Source organism: Fundulus heteroclitus, chromosome 5 (genome assembly GCF_011125445.2).
Source record: "Fundulus heteroclitus isolate FHET01 chromosome 5, MU-UCD_Fhet_4.1, whole genome shotgun sequence".
NCBI lineage: Eukaryota > Metazoa > Chordata > Actinopteri > Cyprinodontiformes > Fundulidae > Fundulus > Fundulus heteroclitus.
The window spans coordinates 42,839,337-42,858,834 of record NC_046365.1 but is presented as its reverse complement, the minus strand read 5'-3'; the positions used below and the strand labels follow the sequence as shown (position 1 = coordinate 42,858,834).

The following is a 19,498-nucleotide window of genomic DNA, read 5'->3' as shown; positions in this document are numbered from 1 at the left end:
AAGTTAGTTTCTTTTATTCAGATAAACCTTTTTTCTTCTTCTTGGCGGTTCTGGTCCACGGTGCAGAACGTTTGGACGTTTCTCCTCTAACCGTCATCTGGGTCTAATAGGACCGGCTCTGGGACCTGGACCCGGGTTTGGACCTGTGAGTCTGGGCACCACCAGGCGGGCTCAGAGGCTTGAAGCTGTTTTTTGTGCGTTCTGCCTAAATTCCTCATTAATTCCTCCATCTTGAACGTATTATCCGGATTAAAAAGCCGTTTTCCACCGGGCAGCCAGCCCTCTCCAGAGTTTGGACCGCTGCTCCGTGATTTCTGGCCCACATGCGGTTCTGTGGTGCAGACGGTCCTCCTGCAGCGTGACGCTCGTCCATCTGCGCTCAGTGGCACGTGTTCCCCGCCCCACAGACCCATTTCCCCTCTGCTGCCTGGAATCTGGGTTACGCCGGGCTGCAGTCCTCTGGCAGCAGCGGTGCAGCGGAGCGGGCCGAGCGTGCGACTTTAATCTGCTGCAGCGGCGCGCAGATTTGGAGCCGCTGGGTTCTAATCCTGAAATTAGGTGGAGATGTTCTCTGTGCAGAGATGAGCTTTTATTTGAGTCACAATCTGTGTTTTTTACATCCTGTCTAAATCTGCTGCTTCACATGTTTAACACTCATATAATTACTGTTTTAGATTTTTACACTAAATATTGTATATTACAGATATATTTAAGACGGTAATTTCTGAATTAGTTTTTAAAATAACCTTCCTAAAACGATGGCAGGTCCCTAAGGTTTAACCTCTGCTTTAACCGGTTTCAGTGTCTTCTCCTTTTAATTTGAGATTTTCCTTTTTAAATGAAAAAAGCAACAATTTATTTAAATGACAGATAAATATCACCCAAAGTGTTTCTGTTCTGTAGTAATTTTCTGCAGACTGGTGCGATGGTTGAGGTCTGCTTTCGTTATAAATAGATAGAATTAGCTACTCTACTGGATGGATTTGGTTTAATAATAAAATAAGTTGTGTTGTTACAGATGGTTTTTAATCTGTAACAGTTTAAAATGACCCGTTAAAGCCATAAAGGTCTGCAGGACCTCACAGTTTCTGCAGGTTGTTCATATCTGAGCTTTTCTGGTTTTCCCTTCATCAGTTAAAGCTTCAGGCCATAAAGATAAATTCTGTCAGACGATCTCAGTTATCAGAGAAAATAAAATGTCTTTAACTGCAGGAACGCAGCAGAGAAATAAAACGTTCAGCCTGGTGAGTCGATGACGGCCGGTCAGCAGCTCCAGAACTCTCTTCAGTGTGGAAATCGTTACTGAGTGAAGGAGCTGCATATTTTAGCATCACTGAAGGTTTAAAGCTTTTTTTCACACAGGCCAAAACTTTCAGCACGTTTCAGAAATGCAACGTTTCATGATGTGAACGTCGGGATCTCTTTTGTTCTGAATGCAAATATTAAACCATGAATGGGTCATTTTTATTGTCCCTTTCATCGTGTGACAGACCACAAACACGTACAACAATAACAATAAAATGAGTACACAGGAAATAGATAATTTAGTTTCTCCAGTGAGGGCTTTTATAAAGAATACTAAAGAATTTAGCTTTTTTTTAGTTTACAAGTAATTAAAAATATTAGCTTCAGTGTTTTTTCCTCTGTTTTTATGCGATAGTCTCACAACATTTCTACAAATAGGTTTTGGGTCCATTTCTTCTGGGCTGTCCTGTCAGTTCAGCTGCTTCCTGTCATCAGGACTCAAGAGCAGGACGGAAAGGATGCTGTTGCTAGGCAACCGCTTGGATGCCAAACGGACACAGGGTTCTCGTTACCATGGTAACATGCGTGCAGGAAAAGCCGGTCACCGCGGTCGCCCTGACAAACGGGTGCAGAACCAAAGCGGTTCTGATTGATTCTTCATGTCCTGCTGCTGACGTGGAGTTTGGACCTCAGCGTTTAACTTTCTGCATGTTTGTGGCCGTATTTAATCATTTCCCACCAAACTGAACAGAACCGCCTAATAAATGATTATATTAGCAGAAATAATTAAACTCAGCGAGGTTCTGATGGACCAACGTTGGGTTTGTGGCACCGGCTGCAGCAGATGAAGGCCGTCTGTGACGTTCCTGTAAACACAGAGCCAGAATAATCCTGCAGTAATCTGGCCCAGAGTGGGTCCGTTTAATCTGTCGGCACCACGTGGCCGCGCAGCAAAGCGCCGGGCCTTTGGTTCCTAACTGGAGGATTAGTGAGACGGTGTGTCAGTGATGGAGCTTATTAAAGGAGGACTAACAACACGCTGTAATCTAATTAAGGCCCGGCGCCGCTCTGACGCCTTGATAAGCAGAACTCTGGCTCTGCTGCCGGACCTCAGCGGTTCTGAAGACGAAGGTCAGGTGATGCGATGCGGATGAAGCGTGTCCTCCACGGAGACTTTAGGACGTCCCGGTGCAAAAAGAGGCTGAAGCAGCGGCGAAGGGAAAATGATGTCAGTCATAGTGTTTAAAGCTGAAGGTTTATCTGATGCTTTAGTTTGCTTCAGTCCTCCTCCTCCTCCTCCTCTTCCTCCTCCTCCTGCTCCTCTTCCTCCTCCTCTGGTTTTTCCTGAAGTTCAGCAAACGGGAGACATTCCTCCTGAGGGACCGTGAGGCTGCTGCGAACTGACCTGCTACATCAGGAAGCTTGTTTACCAGCGTCTCACAGTCAGAAGGTTTCATCATCTGACAGACGACCAGGGAGGACTCAGATCTTCTCACGCTGCAAACGGGGAACTGAAAGTTAAATCTTCTTGAAATGAGAATATTTTCCCTTGATTTAAGCAGCTAAATAAGAGAATTTGCCAATGATATTAGTATTGTTACCCCTAAACTAAGATAACTAAATATTCTGCACTTGAAATCAGATGATGGCAATGAATTGTTCTTGTTTTAAGTGCAATTGGCAAATAGTCTTATTTAGCTGCTCAAATCAAGGAAAAATACCCAAAAAATTCAAGAAAATTTTACCTTCAGTTGCCTTTTTGCAGTGGAGGCTGTTCTCCTGCAGATCTAGACCAGCAGAGCCTAAATTACCTGATTCTGGCCTGATTAAGGCTGCTGCGCCCAGAGCAGCAGGACGTGTCACTGTGATGGCCGTCCTCACAGGGTTCTGTGGGCCTGACAGGGTTCTGTGTGTCGGCCTCACAGGGTTCTGTGTGTCGGCCTCACAGGGTTCTGTGGGCCTCACAGGGTTCTGTGGGCCTCACAGGGTTCTGTGGGCCTGACAGGGTTCTGTGGGTCGGCCTCGCAGGGTTCTGTGGGCCTCACAGGGTTCTGTGGGTCGGGCTCCCAGGGTTCTGTGTGTCGGCCATGTTTTCTGGCAGCAGCCTGTCGTCCCGCAGCAGGAAGCGTCCCGTCTCTGTAGCGCTGCATGCTAACTGTCTGGTTTCTCCTGCAGTCTGGGCTCAGCAGCGCTGCCTTTCAGCCTGGCCGGCTCCAGGTACTGACCAGCAAACGCTCCGCATCACACCTTTCTGGGAGAAACACATTCAGAGTCCATCAAGAGCAAAAACCCTGATCCCGCCCTCATTCCGTCCGCTTATCGGCTCCTAAAGAACATTTTGACTATCAGGGCTTTCTGAGGGAGCTTCGCTGTTTATATTTAGACTTTGCAAAGATCACAGTAAAAACTGTCTGACTGGAAGGAAATGGGAGCGGGATCAGGATTTTCCCTCAGAACTTCATATTTTCACTCAGATTTTCAATCAGATGCTGTTTGTGTATTTTAACTCCAGAGGCGACACTAAATATCTGAATTAATTATAGAAATAAGCTCAGCTCTGAAGGATTTAATTAAACAGGATGAAAGATGAACGTGTCCCGATAACAGGAGGAAGTTCTTGCAGTTTGCAGAGTCAGCAGTTCTTCATGGTTTGGAAACCTGTAATAATAATAATAATAATAATAATAATAATAATAATAATAATTCTAGATTCTGGTTCCTGCTGAGCAGATTTATGCATGTTTCTTTGTTCAGGATAAAATCATCTCTGAACAGAACAAACGAAAAGCTTTGTGTGTTTCTGGTGGACCGACCCGTCCTCTCCTGCTCCTCCACTGAATGTGGTGAAACGGTCCGGTTCCGACCCGATACAGAAGCCCGGCGCTCCTCAGGCGGAACCAGAGATAAATCTGTCATTAAGGAATAAACTTTACGGTTTGTTTTATGTTGATCATAAACGGATCAAAGTACAGAAACAGCAGGTTGTTGTTGTGCTGCTCAGTGGTCGCCAGCAGGGGGCGCTGTTCGCCTCAGATGATAAAATATAAAAAGCTCTTCAGTAATTAGTCCCAGCCCACAGAAACAGTTTATATAGATGCTTTTATTTCTCTCTAATTTAAAGCGGCTGAAATTTCTTCTGTCCTTTCAGAGGCTGCAGAATTTATTAATAGGAGCCAAAAGTTTAGATAAAATGTCTGAATGTGTTACAAGGAAAACACAGAAATGCCGTTTTTGCTGTTTTGTCCCACTTACATGGTTCAGATCAACAAACTCCTGTTGTTAATAATAATAATAATAATAATAATAATAATAATGATAATAATGATAATAATAATAATGTTAATAATAATAATAATAATAATAATAATAATAATAATGATAATAATAATAATGTCAATAATAATAATAATAATAATAAAATGAGACTAAGAGAACCTGAGTAAAACAAAAAGCTGTAAATAATTTATTATGGGGGATCTATGACTTTGTGTGAAAAGTATCCCCCCCCCCTGTTTAACTGCTCCTCCCTCAGCAGAAACAGCTGCCATCAGGTCCGGTTTTCTGGAGGCCGGTTCTGTTTAGGTGAGTTCTTGGTTCAGTTCGGGTCAGAGACGTGAACAGAGCTGGACAGAAAACGGGTTAACCAGACAGAACCAGGCAGAACCAGGCAGAACCAGGCAGAACCAGGCTGCTTCAGATGGATTTAATATTTTATTTTCTCAGGTGATTTTTGTCTGATTCTGGTTTATTGATCTGAAAAATCCAAATGTGACGAAAAGCAAAAACAGTAAATTAGTCAAACGTTTATTAATTTAGACTCCATACTAAACTAGCATTTAGCTTTAGCTGTGCTGGTTTGTTCGGTTCTGATCCAATCAGCTGCTTCAGAACATTTAAAGCTCTGATCCTTCAGCAGGACCAAATAAATGATCAGCTTTCATGTCATTAACTGGGATTAATTAACCATCAGAGCAGAAATCTGTGATCCGGCTCGGTGCCGCCGACCCATAAAAGCCCGGCTTTGTGCCGACGGCTGCAGTTCTGCGTCCAGTCGGGGAACCGGGGCCCGATCCGAAGCCGAGGAGCCGACGGTCGATGGGTAAATGGAGAGGGGATTCAGAGCAGCGCTAATGGTTCTGCTAATGGACTCCTTAATGTCCGTCCAGGGTGCATCATTACCTCAGTCTCCCATCATGCATCTGTGTGAGCCTGGAACAGTCTGAGGGCGTGCCTCACGGCGCCGGACGGATCCGTGCTGTTCGGGTCTGTGTGGACGCCATGCTGAACGTGGTTCCTGCCGCTCGGACCCTAACGGCTCGTCGTTCTCTTTCAGTGGACAAAAACAAGAGACCCGCCGGTACCGGCTCCCAGCAGAACCAGCAGAACCAGCAGAACCAGCCGCTGCCTGCTCCAGAACCGGTACGTCAGCTCTCTCTGCGTTTAAAATTCAAGCTGCAGCATCTTAAGCTGTGGTTCTGATGGAAACGGACCGCTCCTTTAGCTCGGCTCTGCGTTCATCAGAACAGAACCGTTCTACTGGACCCATCTCTGCTTCCTCTCAGCTGTCAGTGTTTTCTGTGCTCTTGTCCTCAGGTACCAGATGTTCTGAACGCCAACTCCCCAGCAGAACCAGCGCTCCCGGTCCAATCCCCCGATGGCTCCAGCCCTACGTCCGGATACACTGGACCCACTGGTCCAGGACACAAAGCCAGAACCGGGTCACGGACCAGCCCTAAACACGGGCCCAGGCTTCAGCATCCGACCCGACCCGGACCGGCGGCGCCAGCCGGCACGGTTAAACAGAACCAGAACAAAGAGCAGGCGGAGAAGCGGAACCAGGCCGTGGTCCAGCTGAGGCGGCTGCTGGTCCAGGGGAACCGGAAGGTGGAGGCTCTGGCTGCCGTCATCCAGCATCTCTTCTCTGAGGTATCTGCTCATGTTTACAGTCCTTTCTTAAAGAAACGGACCTCTGGACCGGTCCAGAACCACCAGCTGGGCTGAACCTGGGAGGGAAAGCTGCCCCGGTCCAAACAAACTCTCAGAGGGCCTGAGGAACTGCTGATGGAGTTACAGCCTACAGGAGGTTCTGACAGGGTCGGCCATTAATGGGCTGGCGCTGGTAGTAGTTCCCCTAACTGGGCTTTGACCCAGGGTGTGTCCGTCCACCGGGTCGGCACCGGGTCGGCTGTGACCCGCCAAGAACCGAGCAGAACGTGGAACGTTCTCAGCTGTGCAGAAGCTTCTAGGATGATTTGTTCCTGAGCTTCTCTGGTGTTGTTGTTCTGGGTCTGCCTAGTTAGCATGTCAGCTAGCTTGTTAGCTAGCCTGTTAGCTAGTTGGTTATGTAGCCTGTTAGCTAGCGTGTGAGCTAGCCTGTTAGCTAGCGCATTAGTTAGTTGGTTAGCTAGCATGTTAGCTAGCTGGTTAGCTAGACTGTTTGCTAGCGCGTCAGCTAGTTGGTTAACTAGCCTGTTAGCTAGCTCGTTAGCTAGTTGGTTAGCTAGCCTGTTAGCTAGCGCATTAGTTAGTTGGTTAGCTAGCCTGTTTGCTAGCGCATTAGTTAGTTGGTTAGCTAGCCTGTTTGCTAGCGCATTAGTTAGTTGGTTAGCTAGCCTGTTAGCTTCCACCACCTCTGCCTGCTATAGATGCAGAACTTCAGTTTTCAGCTCGGCAGGCTGGAGAAGCCCCTCGGTACTGAGGGTCCATCACCTCTCGCTTCATCCGGCCGTCCCTCAGGAGCGGCTCTCTAGCGCCACCTCTGGCCTGAAAGTTTGTCTTTTAGCAGTTTGGTCACTGGTGAGCTTTCTTGGCCACCGCAGGTTCTGGTTCAGGCCCAGGTTGCAGCAGCCCAGTTGGTTCTGTCCTGGTAAATTCAACTGGATCCAGAACCTCAGACTCAGCCGTGTCTCTAAAAGATGTTCCCAAAGAAAAGAACCGCTTTCTGTCGCCTGCTAGTTCTGATCTGCTGGTTCTGGTTTGATGGTTCTGGTCTGCTGATGAGGTGAATTGTTTGGGCTTGGTCTCACCGGCGCTGTGGGGAAACCATCAGGTATCTGCTGGTCCTCCTCCCTCCCCTCCAGCGGTCTGAACCGAGGCGGCAGGCTGTAATTACGGCGCCAGAACCTGATCGGACGGGTTTCTGTTCCCAGGGCAGCGGAGACGTCCGTCCTCGCCCAGAAACCAGCTCCTGAAATGTGACATGATGCAGACGACTCGCTGAGATGTTCTGCTTCAAGAACCTCCTTCCTCCATCACGTTCTCATTTGGGTTTTATCTATTTTCTCAGTTTCAGCCCAGTTCTTCTGCAAAGACCCGGTTTGCTCTGAAGATTCAAATATGATTATTTTAGAGCCTCCAAACGGAAGTTAAATAATTCTGAGATATTTCTGTGTTCCTCTGATTAACTGAAGATAATTGGTTTAAATCTTTATTTAATTCAGATTATTTAGTTTCTCTTTGGCATATAAACAAAATGATGCAGCATTTCTCATGGGGCAGGAACTGAAATAAAATAACGCAGTAATCAGCCTGAGGCGGGGAGCTGTGCGTGGGTTCTGGTTCTGACTGTTGCTCCACATATCGTAGCAGGTCAGGAGGACCATGGAGGCGTTCATGGAGAGGTTCTGACCCGTTCTTCTGACGCCCTCAGCTCCTCTCACCATCCTATGCAGGGTTCTCTCTCTGCCGTATAGCAGGAGCGACGCAGAACGTCGACTCTGAGTCTGGGTTCTGAGTCCTGGTCCGGTCCGGAGAGTCGCTGCGGTCGGGTTTTCCTGCTGCAGAGCTGCGGAGGCCGAGGTTGGGCCTGGAGCAGGATGTCAGTCCTCAGGTCCTGGACGTTGAAGCTCTTTGGTAAATATTTGCTCTCAGAGCAGAGGAGCAATAAAAACCGGCTCACAGACGAAGGTTTGGGTTTAAAAGCGTTCCTCGGAGCTGTTTCCTGTTGCAGCGTGTTCTGCTCCGGGTTCTGGGCTCCTCCTGGTGTCGTTCTGAGCTCCTCGGTGTGAATAATCACTCAGACAGCTGCACTAATCGATCCCTCAGGGCTTTCAGTCACGTTCCTCTGGCTTGGTTCCCCGTCAGCCGTCTGTGGCTCTCAGACTGAGCGCTAACACTATCTGCGTTTATTTAAGCGTCCAGGCGTCACCGCCACGCGCGGCAGGGACGATCCTTATCTCAGCGCGTGTAACTCAACGTACGTTAATACTTAGAATTCCTCCGTCTGCCGGGACGGCCTTCCTGATTGATTCTGGAGAACCCGGAGAACCCGGAGAACCGGGCGGCTCAGCGTGGAGCTGCAGGAGGAGCAGGAATGCAGCAGCGTGTTTTCTCTGAGTAAAGTCTTATCTAATCTGCTGGAAGGTGGCTGGTTCCCTGCAGGGGGGGGGCATGGAGGCGTTGTTGTTTCTCTCTTCGGTTCTTCGGTTCAGGGGAATCTGCCACCAGCAGAACTGACCTGAAGAAGCTGGTTTAGGCCCGTTAGAACCACGGCGATGGAGAAAGCGTGGTTCTTGATGCAGGAACGTCTGCTGGGCTTTAATGTCCTCCTGATGAGCAGCTTGGTTTCTCTTTCTGTGGGCAGAGGCATAAACGTGTGGCTGAACCAGAAGTTAAAAGCTGGAGAACTTCTGGTCCATCTGCATTCCAGCCTTAATGGGCTGAGCTGACGGATCCCTGCAGAGGGGAACGTCTGGTAGATGGTTGGAGGAGAGGTAACGCGTAGATGGGAGAGGTAAGACGGCTCTGAGCTTCTTCATCTCTGCTGACCTTCTGGTTCCCCTCAGGTTCTGATGGAGGAGGAACCTCCTCCTGCGCCTTAGAGACGCTGCTTCACCGTCTGAATTTAAAACTGGTCTTAAAACCTGTTTTTATTCTTCGGCTTTCGACAGCGAGACGTAGTTTGTTTGTTTTTCCTGGTTTTGATCTTTTATCGTTGCTGAGCCGTTCTTATCGTTCTTTAACGAGCTTATAGTTTACAGCTGTCCAGCCGTGGCTGTTTTTAAGCGTTTTATAAATAAAGTTATCATGGAATGACCTGAATCTGAGGTTGAGAAGGTGGATGAAGGACTTCCTGAATCATTTGGACCAACGGGGACGTTTCTCATGGACTAATCCCTCAGACCAGTTTCCATCCCTGCAGTCTTCCCCTCACAGGTCTGACAGAAAATACTGTGAACAAAACGATTAAAGGCTAAAGGAGGAGCCAGGAATGAGATCAATGCAGATCCGCCGGTTTGTCTGAAGGGAGGGGAGTGGAAAGAAGGCGGAGCGTGAAGGACCGGCGTTCCTGCGTCCAGCGTTGGCTCCCAGCAGCAGGAGGAGGAGGAGGGACAGGTACCGAGGGGGAGGAGCAGCCCCTTAGCTCCAGACAGCAGAGGAGAGGAAGGAGAGCAGCTGTGTGGTGTGTCCCTGAAGCATGGGCTCCACGGAGAGTAAACCCCAGACCGGGTCCGGTCAGAGCCTCCAGCACCGGCGCCGGAGGAAACGCAAGGTGGGTCTGAATCTGCTCCGTGTTTCTCTGGAGGAGATTAATCACGTCTTCTCAGCCTGGTGGACATGCGGTCCACTGGGGGCATTTAACCCGCCCCCCCGGGGCAGAGGGCCACTGGGCCCCCCCCCCCCGGGGAGCATTCTGGGGGTCAGGGTCTCACTCAGGAACCCAGAGTGTCATTCAGACCTGGATTTGAACCGAGAACCTTTCCAGGACGTGAGCCCCCTGCTCTAACCACTGAGGGGGACGGATCTCCTCAGGTTTCCAGGTGTTTCCAGGTGTAACGTGTGTCTGTGAGAACCGAGCCGGCTGACTGGAGCCGGACCGCAGGAACCGCAGGAACCGCAGGAACCGCAGGAACCGCTGCTCCTTCCTCTGTTATCTGAGTTTTATTCCTCTCCACATCCAGACCTTCACGCTCCTCTCTGGACACGCTTCCCCCCCCGCTGCTGTGGGATTTCAGAGGAAACCCGATGCAGATGTGCGGCTCGGCGCCGGCGTGTGGCGGTCCGAGTGTTTACGAGCCAGAGTGCGCCGGTCGGACGGTTCTGCTGATCCGGCTCTCGCCTCACTGGTTCTGCAGCAGGAAGGTTTCCTCCTGAACAAAAGGAATTTCCTCGTCCTTTAAGCAGTAAAGAGCGGCTGACGGCGCGTCACGAGTCTCTGATCTGGAGTGCGGGGAAACCCGCTGCAGCTGAAAGCAGTTCTGCGGGTCGGGTCGACGGCGTGGAGGTGTTGTGTAAACAGAGACGGTGGATTCAGGCTCTGCTGTGGAAACGAACATTAAGCCGTCAGACTCTGACAGGACGGTCAGAGGTCAGAGGGCAAACCTGTCAGACGTTTCTCTTTAAATTTAAGATGCTTTTACACTAAATGTCTGTCTAATCCAGTACCTGACCAGGTAAATAAACAGATTTATCTCAGATTATTTAAAACAAACTCAAAACCAAGATTAAAGACCCACTAAATATGACCTGGCAGCCGAATTATTATTATTATTATTATTATTATTATTATTATTATTATTATTATTATTTTTTTTTTTTTTTTTTATTTTTTTTTTTTTTTTTTAGCCTTTTTAGCATTTTTAGATATTAAAGACACAAAATAATAATTAAAAAAAGAATTTAATCTGCTGGTAGAGGATTATTTCTCTAATGCATCTAATTTTATATAATCTATCTTCAGAAGGATTGCATTAGGTTAAATGTTTGCTTTCTGTTTGAACTAAAGTTAATCTAAGATGAGATAAGCAAGCTAAACAAAGTGAAGCTAAATTAAACTGAAATAACCAGGTCAAGGTGGGCAAAGATAAACTCAGTAAATTAGAACGAGTCCAGGAAGACAAAACTAACCAAAACAAAGCTAGCTCAAGCTAAAATAAGATGAGTTAAGGCAGGTTTAATGAGCCAGGCCGAGGTAAACTTAACTAAATTAAGAGAAACTAAGTAAATAAACTTTAATAATATGAAGAGAACTAAAAGATAAAATGTTTAGGCCAAGATGAGCTACAGGTTGGTTAAACAAAGCTAAAATAAAGCTATTTAATATGATCTAAGCTAATGTAGGCTAAACTGAGCTAAGCTAACGGGTAGAATAACAAAAATCTGGGTAAAAGAGGCTGAGGTGGACTAACTAAGCTAATTAATGCTAATGTAGAACTGGATTAAAATAAGATAGACTCAACAAAGCTAAACTAAAGTTGAACCAATATAAAAAATGGTTTTCTAATTAACTTTATTAAGAGGCAAAGACTTCTAAATTATACTTTGGGTAGTTAGCTAAACTGAACCGTGGATAACCTGAGATTAGCTAGGCTAATCTAAAGCAGGCTAAAGGTAAATTACACTAAAATGAGGGTTATCAAACAATATATTGTTCTTTATAGACTTTATTATCAAAATAAATACATGTTTCAGAACAAACAGTTTATGTTTTCAGTATAAATTACTAGATTTAGAGCAACACAAGTGAAATTACTGCTTTTGTTGAAGTTTATTTTGGAAAGTTAAACAAAGATTTATCAGCCATCTGATCGCTGAAGGAATACAGAGCTTCAGATAATATCTCCTTGTCAGATAAAATATTATCTGTCAAATATTCTTATCTATGGGAATATTTTAGCCACAACAACGAGATGTCTGATAAATAAAACAATGTAGCTGTCGTTGTTTTTCTCTCTGTGTAATTATGATATAAATTAGCATTAGTGAGCATCTCAGCGCACTAATGCTAAATAACATGGAAGCATTTTCTGTGGATGCAAACATTCAGATTGTGTGATTCTGCAGCTCGTCTCTGTTTTCTCTGCAGAGAGAAGAGACGGTGAAGCAGAGGAAGGAGCTGTCGGCGGAGCTGGCCAGGCTCAGAGAGGAGCTGGGTGAGCTTTTCCTACTCGTCAGCAGGATCCGCCCTCCATCCCTTTATTTGCATTTCAGCGCCGCCGCAGGGCAACGGCTGCTCAACGTTTACTGATAATGGCCGCGGTGCAGCTGCTGCACGCAGGCCGTGACCTGCAGGTTTATCAGCTGCTGGTGACATGAACATCAGCAGCAGCGACGCAGGATTCAAACACGACACCGCTTTAAAACATCAGAGGCTTTTATTCTGAAAAAGCTCACATCCAGTTTCTGATCAGAGAGAAGTTGAGTTTCAGAACGACAGAATTAATGCAGATAAATACATTAAAATAGAACCCCCACGACTGCAATCAGGTAAAATATTATTTATTAATACAACAGCAGACCAATCTTCCATAGAAGACGTTTTCTCTTTAGTTTTTCTTTTGAAAAAGTTTCCATCAGGTTAATCGGCTTAAATAAGACATTTAAATAAATGTTGGCAATAAATGTCCAGAGAGAACAGAGACAGAACAGCAGATTTAGTGATTCAACCGTTCAGAGTAAAAAACTGTGGATTATTTTAAAAAGATGACAAACTGACAAAGAAAACACTCTAAATAAATTGTATGAAATAATTATAATAAAATAGAACGCTGCTGAGGATCTGAGTGTCGGCTCGGCTGCTGCAGCGTCTGGTTGTCCTGCAGAAGGTCGCTGAGCCCAGACTGATGTGACTGGTGGGAAACCGGATCCATCAGAACCGGATCCATCAGAACCGGATCCATCAGAACCAGGCAGCAGAAATAACCCGGTCAGGTTCCACAGTTTGTTCTAAGCTTTATTATCCTGGTTCAGGAGCGACGCTGGAGAGACCCGGTTCTCCTGATGGTTCACCCAGACAGCAGCTGAGGTTCTGCTGCGTGTCTGAGGCGTGGCGCCGTTTGGCAGACGCTTCAACCTGCAGCCAGAGCCAGAACCCCGCTGGGCCCGGTTTACTGGAACCGACGGCGCTGCCGCCTGCATGCCGTTACGTAACTGGGTTCATGTTTCATGTCAACACAGCAGCAACACAAACTCAGCTGTTTCTACACAAACACTAAAGTTTTCACACCCTGCAGAGCTTTCCACAGTTCTGAAATAGAGCAGAGCAGCACAGTACCAAAGCCTGTGACTTTGACTAGGCCATCATCTGCTCTGGTCTAAACATCCCATAATACCTCAGGCTGGTTCTCCTGCTGGGAGGTGGACCTCCTGCTCAGACTCAGGTTCTCCTGCAGGATGGTCCTGATGTATCTCCATCCATCTCCCAGCAGCTCTGACCTGCTTCCCTCAGCATGATGCTGCCTCCACCGTGCTTCACTGTGGGGGACGGTGCGTTCAGGTCCGCTAATAAAAGCCAGACGTGTCCCGTTAATAACCAAGAGCAGCTTTACCAGAGGGAGGGGGGCTCTAGTAGAAGTTCATATCTGCTTCAGATATTTCTATTAACTGGAGCCTAAAATCACCAACAGTTTTAAAACGGCTGGATCAGCGCCTGGGAGGACGTTTCTCTGGAGTCGTTCATGTCCGTTTGTTAGAAAGTATCCACCTCTGGCTGCTCCGATCAGCCAAACCTGTAAACGCTCCATCAGAACCGGCGCCGGGCGGCCGGGTCCGGGTTAAGGACGTTGTGTCTGAGCGGCCGTCAGCTGCCATCGGCTCTGGGACAGGCGTCCACACAGAGCCTCATTCAGGCTAGCAGCAGCTGGCAGCAGCTGCTGTCTCTGCTGCTGCCAGCTGCTGCCAGCTGCTGCTGCCTCCGACGGCGCTGATCCGGACCCAAAGCGCTGCAGATGCGTGGTCCAGACCTCAGAACCCAGGCGGATTCCCAGCTGCATGAAAACCTGGATGTGTGAAAGCGTTGGCGCTCGGCGTGCTGCTGGGTGGAGGAGGAGGAGGAGGTGGAGGTGGAGGAGGTGGAGGAGGAGGAGGTGGAGGAGGCCTGCATGTGCTTGCACCTCTGAGAGGAATGCTGCATGCCGCGGCGCTGACGGTGGGCAGATGTGTGAGGGCTGGATCTCACGTCTGCTGCAGGAAGAACTCCTCAGGAATGTCGGCTCGTCTGATTCCCAGCAACCTTAACGCTGAGCTCCTCTTCCCCTCCAGCCGCCTCGTCACAATGCTGCCAGAGTCTGCAGGCGGAGAAGGAGGAGGCGAGGGCCAACCTGGAGGAGGCCTTGAAGCGGACGGAGGAGCAGCACCAGGAGGAGCTGGTGGAGCTGGAGAACAGGTGAGAGTCTCTGACGTGGAACCAGACGCTTTGCTGCAGGTTTGCTCAGAGCTACCAGCTTGTTTTCATTCTGAAGGTCCATTTAGTCCAGAAGCTTCTGAGTCTGAGAGGATCAGAGATGTTCAGGTAGAACCGCTTCTACAGGATGTTCTACAGGATGTTCTACAGGATGTCCCTCAGTGCAGCGGACCTCCTTCTCCTCCTACTAAGCAGGATTGCTTGAGGAATCTGCAGGAAATTCAAGGAGAAGAGAAGAAGCGTGAAGTCCAGAGGAGCAGCCAGTTTCTCTGGGATGGACCAGATCCAGATGGACCACCACAGAGCAGGAACCTGGACCGGATGGACCCAGATGGACCCGGATGGACCCGGATGGACCCGGATGGACCCAGATGGACCCGTTCTCCAGAGGTTCGGTGGAGAAGCAGCAGCCAGGTTCTGCAGCGGTAGGAGGTGGGACCATGGTTCAGATCTTCTCCTCTGAGCCACATCTGCTGCCTTCTGGACCTCATCTTCTCCAAGAACATCCATGCAGTCTCCACCAAGACGCCGGCTGAGGAAGAGGAGGGTCCGGCTGCCTGGATAGGAACCAGAACCCAAACGTCTGGGTTCCTGGTCTGGTCCGCTGCTGGTTCTAACGGCGCCGTCTCTCTGTGGGTTTCAGGCTGAAGAGCTTCTACCAGGAGGAGTGGGACAAGGTCCACCTGCTCTACCAGGAGGAGGCCGACAGGTGCCGCCTGCTGATGGAGCAGCAGGTGAGCAGCTCCATCACCTTTCCTCTGATGATTGCAGCAGAACCAACTGGACCTGAGCTGGGCCGGCTGTGCTGAATCCTGACCTGTGGCTGGTTTTGCTGCTCAGGTGGAGGAGCTGAGGAGGCAGCAGGAGGCGGAGAGGAGGCGGCAGGAGGAGGCTCACAGCCAGACGATGGAGGCGGTCAGGCAGGAGTACGAGGCGTCCGTTAGAGGTGATCCTCCGGTCCGAGGAGACGTCCCGGTTCCTCGTTTTCAGAACCTGAACCTGGTTTTCTGTTGCAGAGCTGAAGAGGAACCAGCAGACGGACCTGGAGGTTCTGCAGAGAACCCTGAGCGAGACCCAGACGTCTCTGACGGTAAGAGTGGAACCGCGTCACGCCTGCTTCCTGTGCCGGCCTTCAAAGTAAAGGTCATCCAGAATTAATCACCTGACCCAGTAGAACCAGAACCTGGTGTCCAGAGGGACGTAGACCTCCATCCCATAGATCCGCTCTGCCGCCTGTGGCTCCTTCTGCTTTGGCTCTGAGAACTTAGACCAAACATACGGGAAAGAATCGCTCAAAGTTTCTAAATGTAAAGATAATTTAATAGTTAGCTTTAGGATGCATTTAGTTCTGCAAGATATGCAACATTTCCATGAAGAAATAATTTTTTATATTTTACTTTAGATAAATAAAGCATCTTTTTGTCAATAGGTTGCAAACGACTTTTCCATCATTTTGATGCCATTTGCTATAAAAATCAGATGTTGAAGAAAATGCATTAAACCTAAACATAAAAATACTGTTGGTTAAATAATAAAAACTGTTAAATCCTTAATTAAAAAAAATAAATTAAACAAATTTCCCATAGTACACTATAAACACATTGTTTCAAACAGACTGATGGCAGAAATAGTTCTTTAGACTCTAAAGGTTCCTGAGCCCTGGGTTAGATTAGCTGTGTCTTAATTCTCTCTCTCTCTCTCTCTCTCTCTCTCTCTCTCTCTCTCTCTATATATATATATAAAATGCGTCAGTGTGTTGTAGAGAGCCTGTGAGTCAATAGCTGCGTCTCAATTCGGCGGCTGCGTCCTTGGAAAGACGCATTTTAAGGCCAGTAACGTCACAACGATGCGCGGAGGCTTTCCCATTTGGCAAAAATTCTGAGGATGCTTAAAATGCAGCCTTCTAATGCGTCCTCCTTTTCCCCGAATTCTGAGGATGCACCGCTACCGTCCTTAGTGGCCTCGCCTGCCATAAGATTTCCCAAGATGCTTTGCTCGCTTTTTAGTGAAAGTAGTGATTTAAATCAGTTATTTACAGGGTTTGTACACATTTAACTATTCAATTCAAATTACTAAAGTTACAAACATAAGCTTATATCAAGTCTTACAAATAAATATAAAATTTTATATTTAAACATATTTATCAATCTGCTGACAAGCGTTTGTTTAATAACTGGTATATTATGATCATTAGCAGGAACCTGGCTGAAAATAATATCAGGTAAATGTTACCTCTCCACTGCGCTCTCCCGGCCTGAGAAAAATTCGTCGCCGGTTTTACTGCCGCTGAAGCCGTCTAAACCGACTCTCCTCCTCCAATAACAAGTAAATTAAAAAAAAAAATTTCCATATCCATTTTTTTGTCGTCTGCCGCTGTTTTTCCCGGGCTTGGGGTAGACGTGATGACGTCGTGTCACAACCAGGAAGTGCTCCAAAGGCTAGACCGTCCATTTACCAACGGCTGAGGATCCTTTGAAGGACGCAGCTACAGAATCTCAAAGAATTCAATATTTCCTGCAGTTTATTTCCTGTTTGTGATGTCATCTAAAAATGGTTTAAGAGGCAGATATCAGAACCGGGTTCTGCCAGAGGTCTGGGAGACGGGTCAGAACCAGAGTCTGACCTCCATCTGCGTTGTCCTCCTGCAGGAGAAGATTTCGGCGCTGTCGGCAGAAAACCAGGACCTGAGTGAGAAGCTGCGAGCAGAAGAGGAGAGGAGGCAGCGGATCCTGAGCGACCGGACCGCGGTAAACCCAGACAGAACCCTGACAGAACCCAGACAGAACCCAGGAACGGGTCCAAACAGCAGATCTAAAGGTTTAGGTCTTCATCTCCGTCCCCAGTAGGGGGCGCTGTCTTAAGCTCCTATAGAGAGGATCCTTTCACGTAAAACTAGAAGTTTCCAGAGATTTCTCCTCCATAAAATCAGGTTCTGCAGAACCAGAGTCCAAACAACCTTTAATGAATTTGGCCTAAAGCAGCGAAACCTGAGGCTCTAACATTAAAACTGTAGTTTGCTTTTAAAGTCACATTTTATTCCATAAACTGTAAATTTGCAGGTTAGCTGTGAAGTCTGGAGAATTTTCCAGTTCTAGAAAACTAGAATCAAAGAACCTGGAGCACGGAAACATTTCCGTTCCCATATTCTTTAATCCAGCTGACTTTATGCTCCAGATGTAAACATCAGGCTAATAATCTGGCGGTGAGCGCTGGGGAAATGAGTCAGGGCGCCCCCTGCTGGTGGCCGGCTGTAACAGCGTCTTCTTCCTGCAGAAGGACTCCCACACGCTGTACCTGGAGCAGGAGCTGGAGAGCCTGAAGGTGGTGCTGGAGATCAAGAACAACCAGCTGCACCAGAAGGACAAGAAGCTGATGGAGATGGACAAGCTGGTGAGCGCCGGGACTCGGGTCCAGAGACGGGAAGGTTCTGCTCTCTGGTTCTTCATCCGCGACCCGTCTGTGTTTCAGGTGGAGACCAACGTGAGGCTGGAGGAGGTTCTGAAGAAGGTGCAGCAGGAGAACGAGGACTACAAGGCCAGGATGGACAAACACGCGGCTCTGTCCAGGTGAGAACTCCGGCAGCTGCAGAACCAGCAGAGATCCTGCCGGGCTCAAATGGGCCGGCGGCACCAGCCGCTCTGCAGATCCTTTATCTCAGAGAAGATAAGAGCTCAGGCCTGTTCAGAACCTGAGAAGGTTTATTTTATCCCCTTTAACCAGAGGTGGAGCGCGGACCTCCTCAGGTTCAGTTAAATACTAAAACGTTCAGTTTTAAATTGAAACGTGATTATTTCTGATTACAGGAAGACGTCCAGATTCTGTTAATTAATGAATGAAAAGCCAAACTTCAGCTGGGCAGAAAATCAGTTTAACAACAATGGAAACATGATTTTACCACAGAAATGTTCTGTTGAGGTCTGGTTGTGTTCCTCACAGTCATGGGGAGGACCTCTGACAGCAGACGGTCCCCCCCCCGTCCTCCAGGAGGACCAGGAGCTCAGAGTAGAAACACCTGCAGCTCTGGGAGGTTCTGGTGCCGGTCCGCTGGGCTTTACCGGGTCCAAACGTCAGTGTAGCCGTTGCCAGGAGGCTCGTCAGCACAGATGCTGATTTAATTTGTACCGACCCAGACGGCCAAACGGCTGCTTTAATCACTGGGGCTACACGAGTTCTTCCTTCCACTCAACTTTCCACAGAAATGAATGGGTTAGCCTGTGAGCAGCTGATCGGCGCTGACTGCCGGACCAGAACCCATCAGAGAAACTATGGGACGTTCTAAAAGTTTCTGAGCTGCTCATCTTGTTTCACCAGAACCCGGGTCGGTTAAAGGAGTGGTTCTGTGGAGAACTCTGAGCAGACAGTATCTTTCCAGGACTATGTGGGTTACGCTGTGATCGGGTCAGGGTGGCAGAACTTTGCTTCTCTTGCTGTTCCAAACGTTCTCCATCACATTAGTTCCTGAGAACGTTCTCCAACACAAATCTTTCACCTCTAAAGTTGTTCTGTGCAGAATTTATAGAACCGTTCGTCTGATCTGCTGCTGAATAATTTCTGCTCCACGTTGTTGTTTTGTATCAAAGCTGATCAGAACTTCTGGTCTCCAGCCGACCCGGTTCTGCTCTGACGGCTCTCTGTCGCCCCCTGCAGGCAGCTGTCCACGGAGCAGGCGCTCCTGCAGCAGACGCTGCAGAAGGAGTCAAAGGTCAACAAGCGTCTGTCCATGGAGAACGAGGAGCTGCTGTGGAAGCTGCACAACGGCGACCTGCTGGGCAGCCCCCGCCGCCCCTCCCCCACCTCCCCCTACAGCTCGCCCCGTAACTCCGCCTCCTTCCCCCCCACAGCGCCGCCGCTGTCTCCCAGATAACCCAGAGACGCCCCCGCCTCCGAGCCGGGACGCCCGCCGGCTGCAGGACGTCACCGCCAGCGTCCCGGACGGCTCGGAGGCGAGCGGCGCCGACGCAGACCGAGCGTGGAACCGACCTCGCTCCCTCAGCCTCCACCACACGCCTGGAGCTCCTCAGGGTCCGGCAGGTCCTCCTCCTCTGATGGGAGGAGCGCAGAGGAGCGAGGCGCGGGACTCCCGGCGTTCTTCAGCCTTCTTAAGAACCTTCTTCTCCCAAAGAGCGAAGCTCA

At 48.5% G+C, this 19,498-nt stretch overlaps 1 protein-coding gene across 6 annotated transcripts in view; it reads left to right on the top strand.

Annotated features, from left to right (window-relative positions):
• The window catches only part of LOC110366940 (microtubule-associated tumor suppressor 1 homolog), a 51,517-nt gene extending 32,288 nt beyond the window's left edge, over nucleotides 1–19,229 (top strand). For all 6 annotated transcript variants that reach the window (XM_036137638.1, XM_036137637.1, XM_036137641.1 and 3 more), the window contains 11 exons: nucleotides 5,579–5,664; nucleotides 5,839–6,171; nucleotides 12,050–12,116; nucleotides 14,224–14,347; nucleotides 15,009–15,099; nucleotides 15,206–15,311; nucleotides 15,382–15,455; nucleotides 17,014–17,112; nucleotides 17,639–17,755; nucleotides 17,834–17,931; nucleotides 19,013–19,229. In XM_036137638.1, coding sequence (XP_035993531.1) covers nucleotides 5,579–5,664; nucleotides 5,839–6,171; nucleotides 12,050–12,116; nucleotides 14,224–14,347; nucleotides 15,009–15,099; nucleotides 15,206–15,311; nucleotides 15,382–15,455; nucleotides 17,014–17,112; nucleotides 17,639–17,755; nucleotides 17,834–17,931; nucleotides 19,013–19,229 — 1,412 coding nt within the window. The remainder of the gene's footprint in view (nucleotides 1–5,578; nucleotides 5,665–5,838; nucleotides 6,172–12,049; nucleotides 12,117–14,223; nucleotides 14,348–15,008; nucleotides 15,100–15,205; nucleotides 15,312–15,381; nucleotides 15,456–17,013; nucleotides 17,113–17,638; nucleotides 17,756–17,833; nucleotides 17,932–19,012) is intronic.
• The last annotated feature ends 269 nt before the right edge of the window (nucleotides 19,230–19,498 follow it).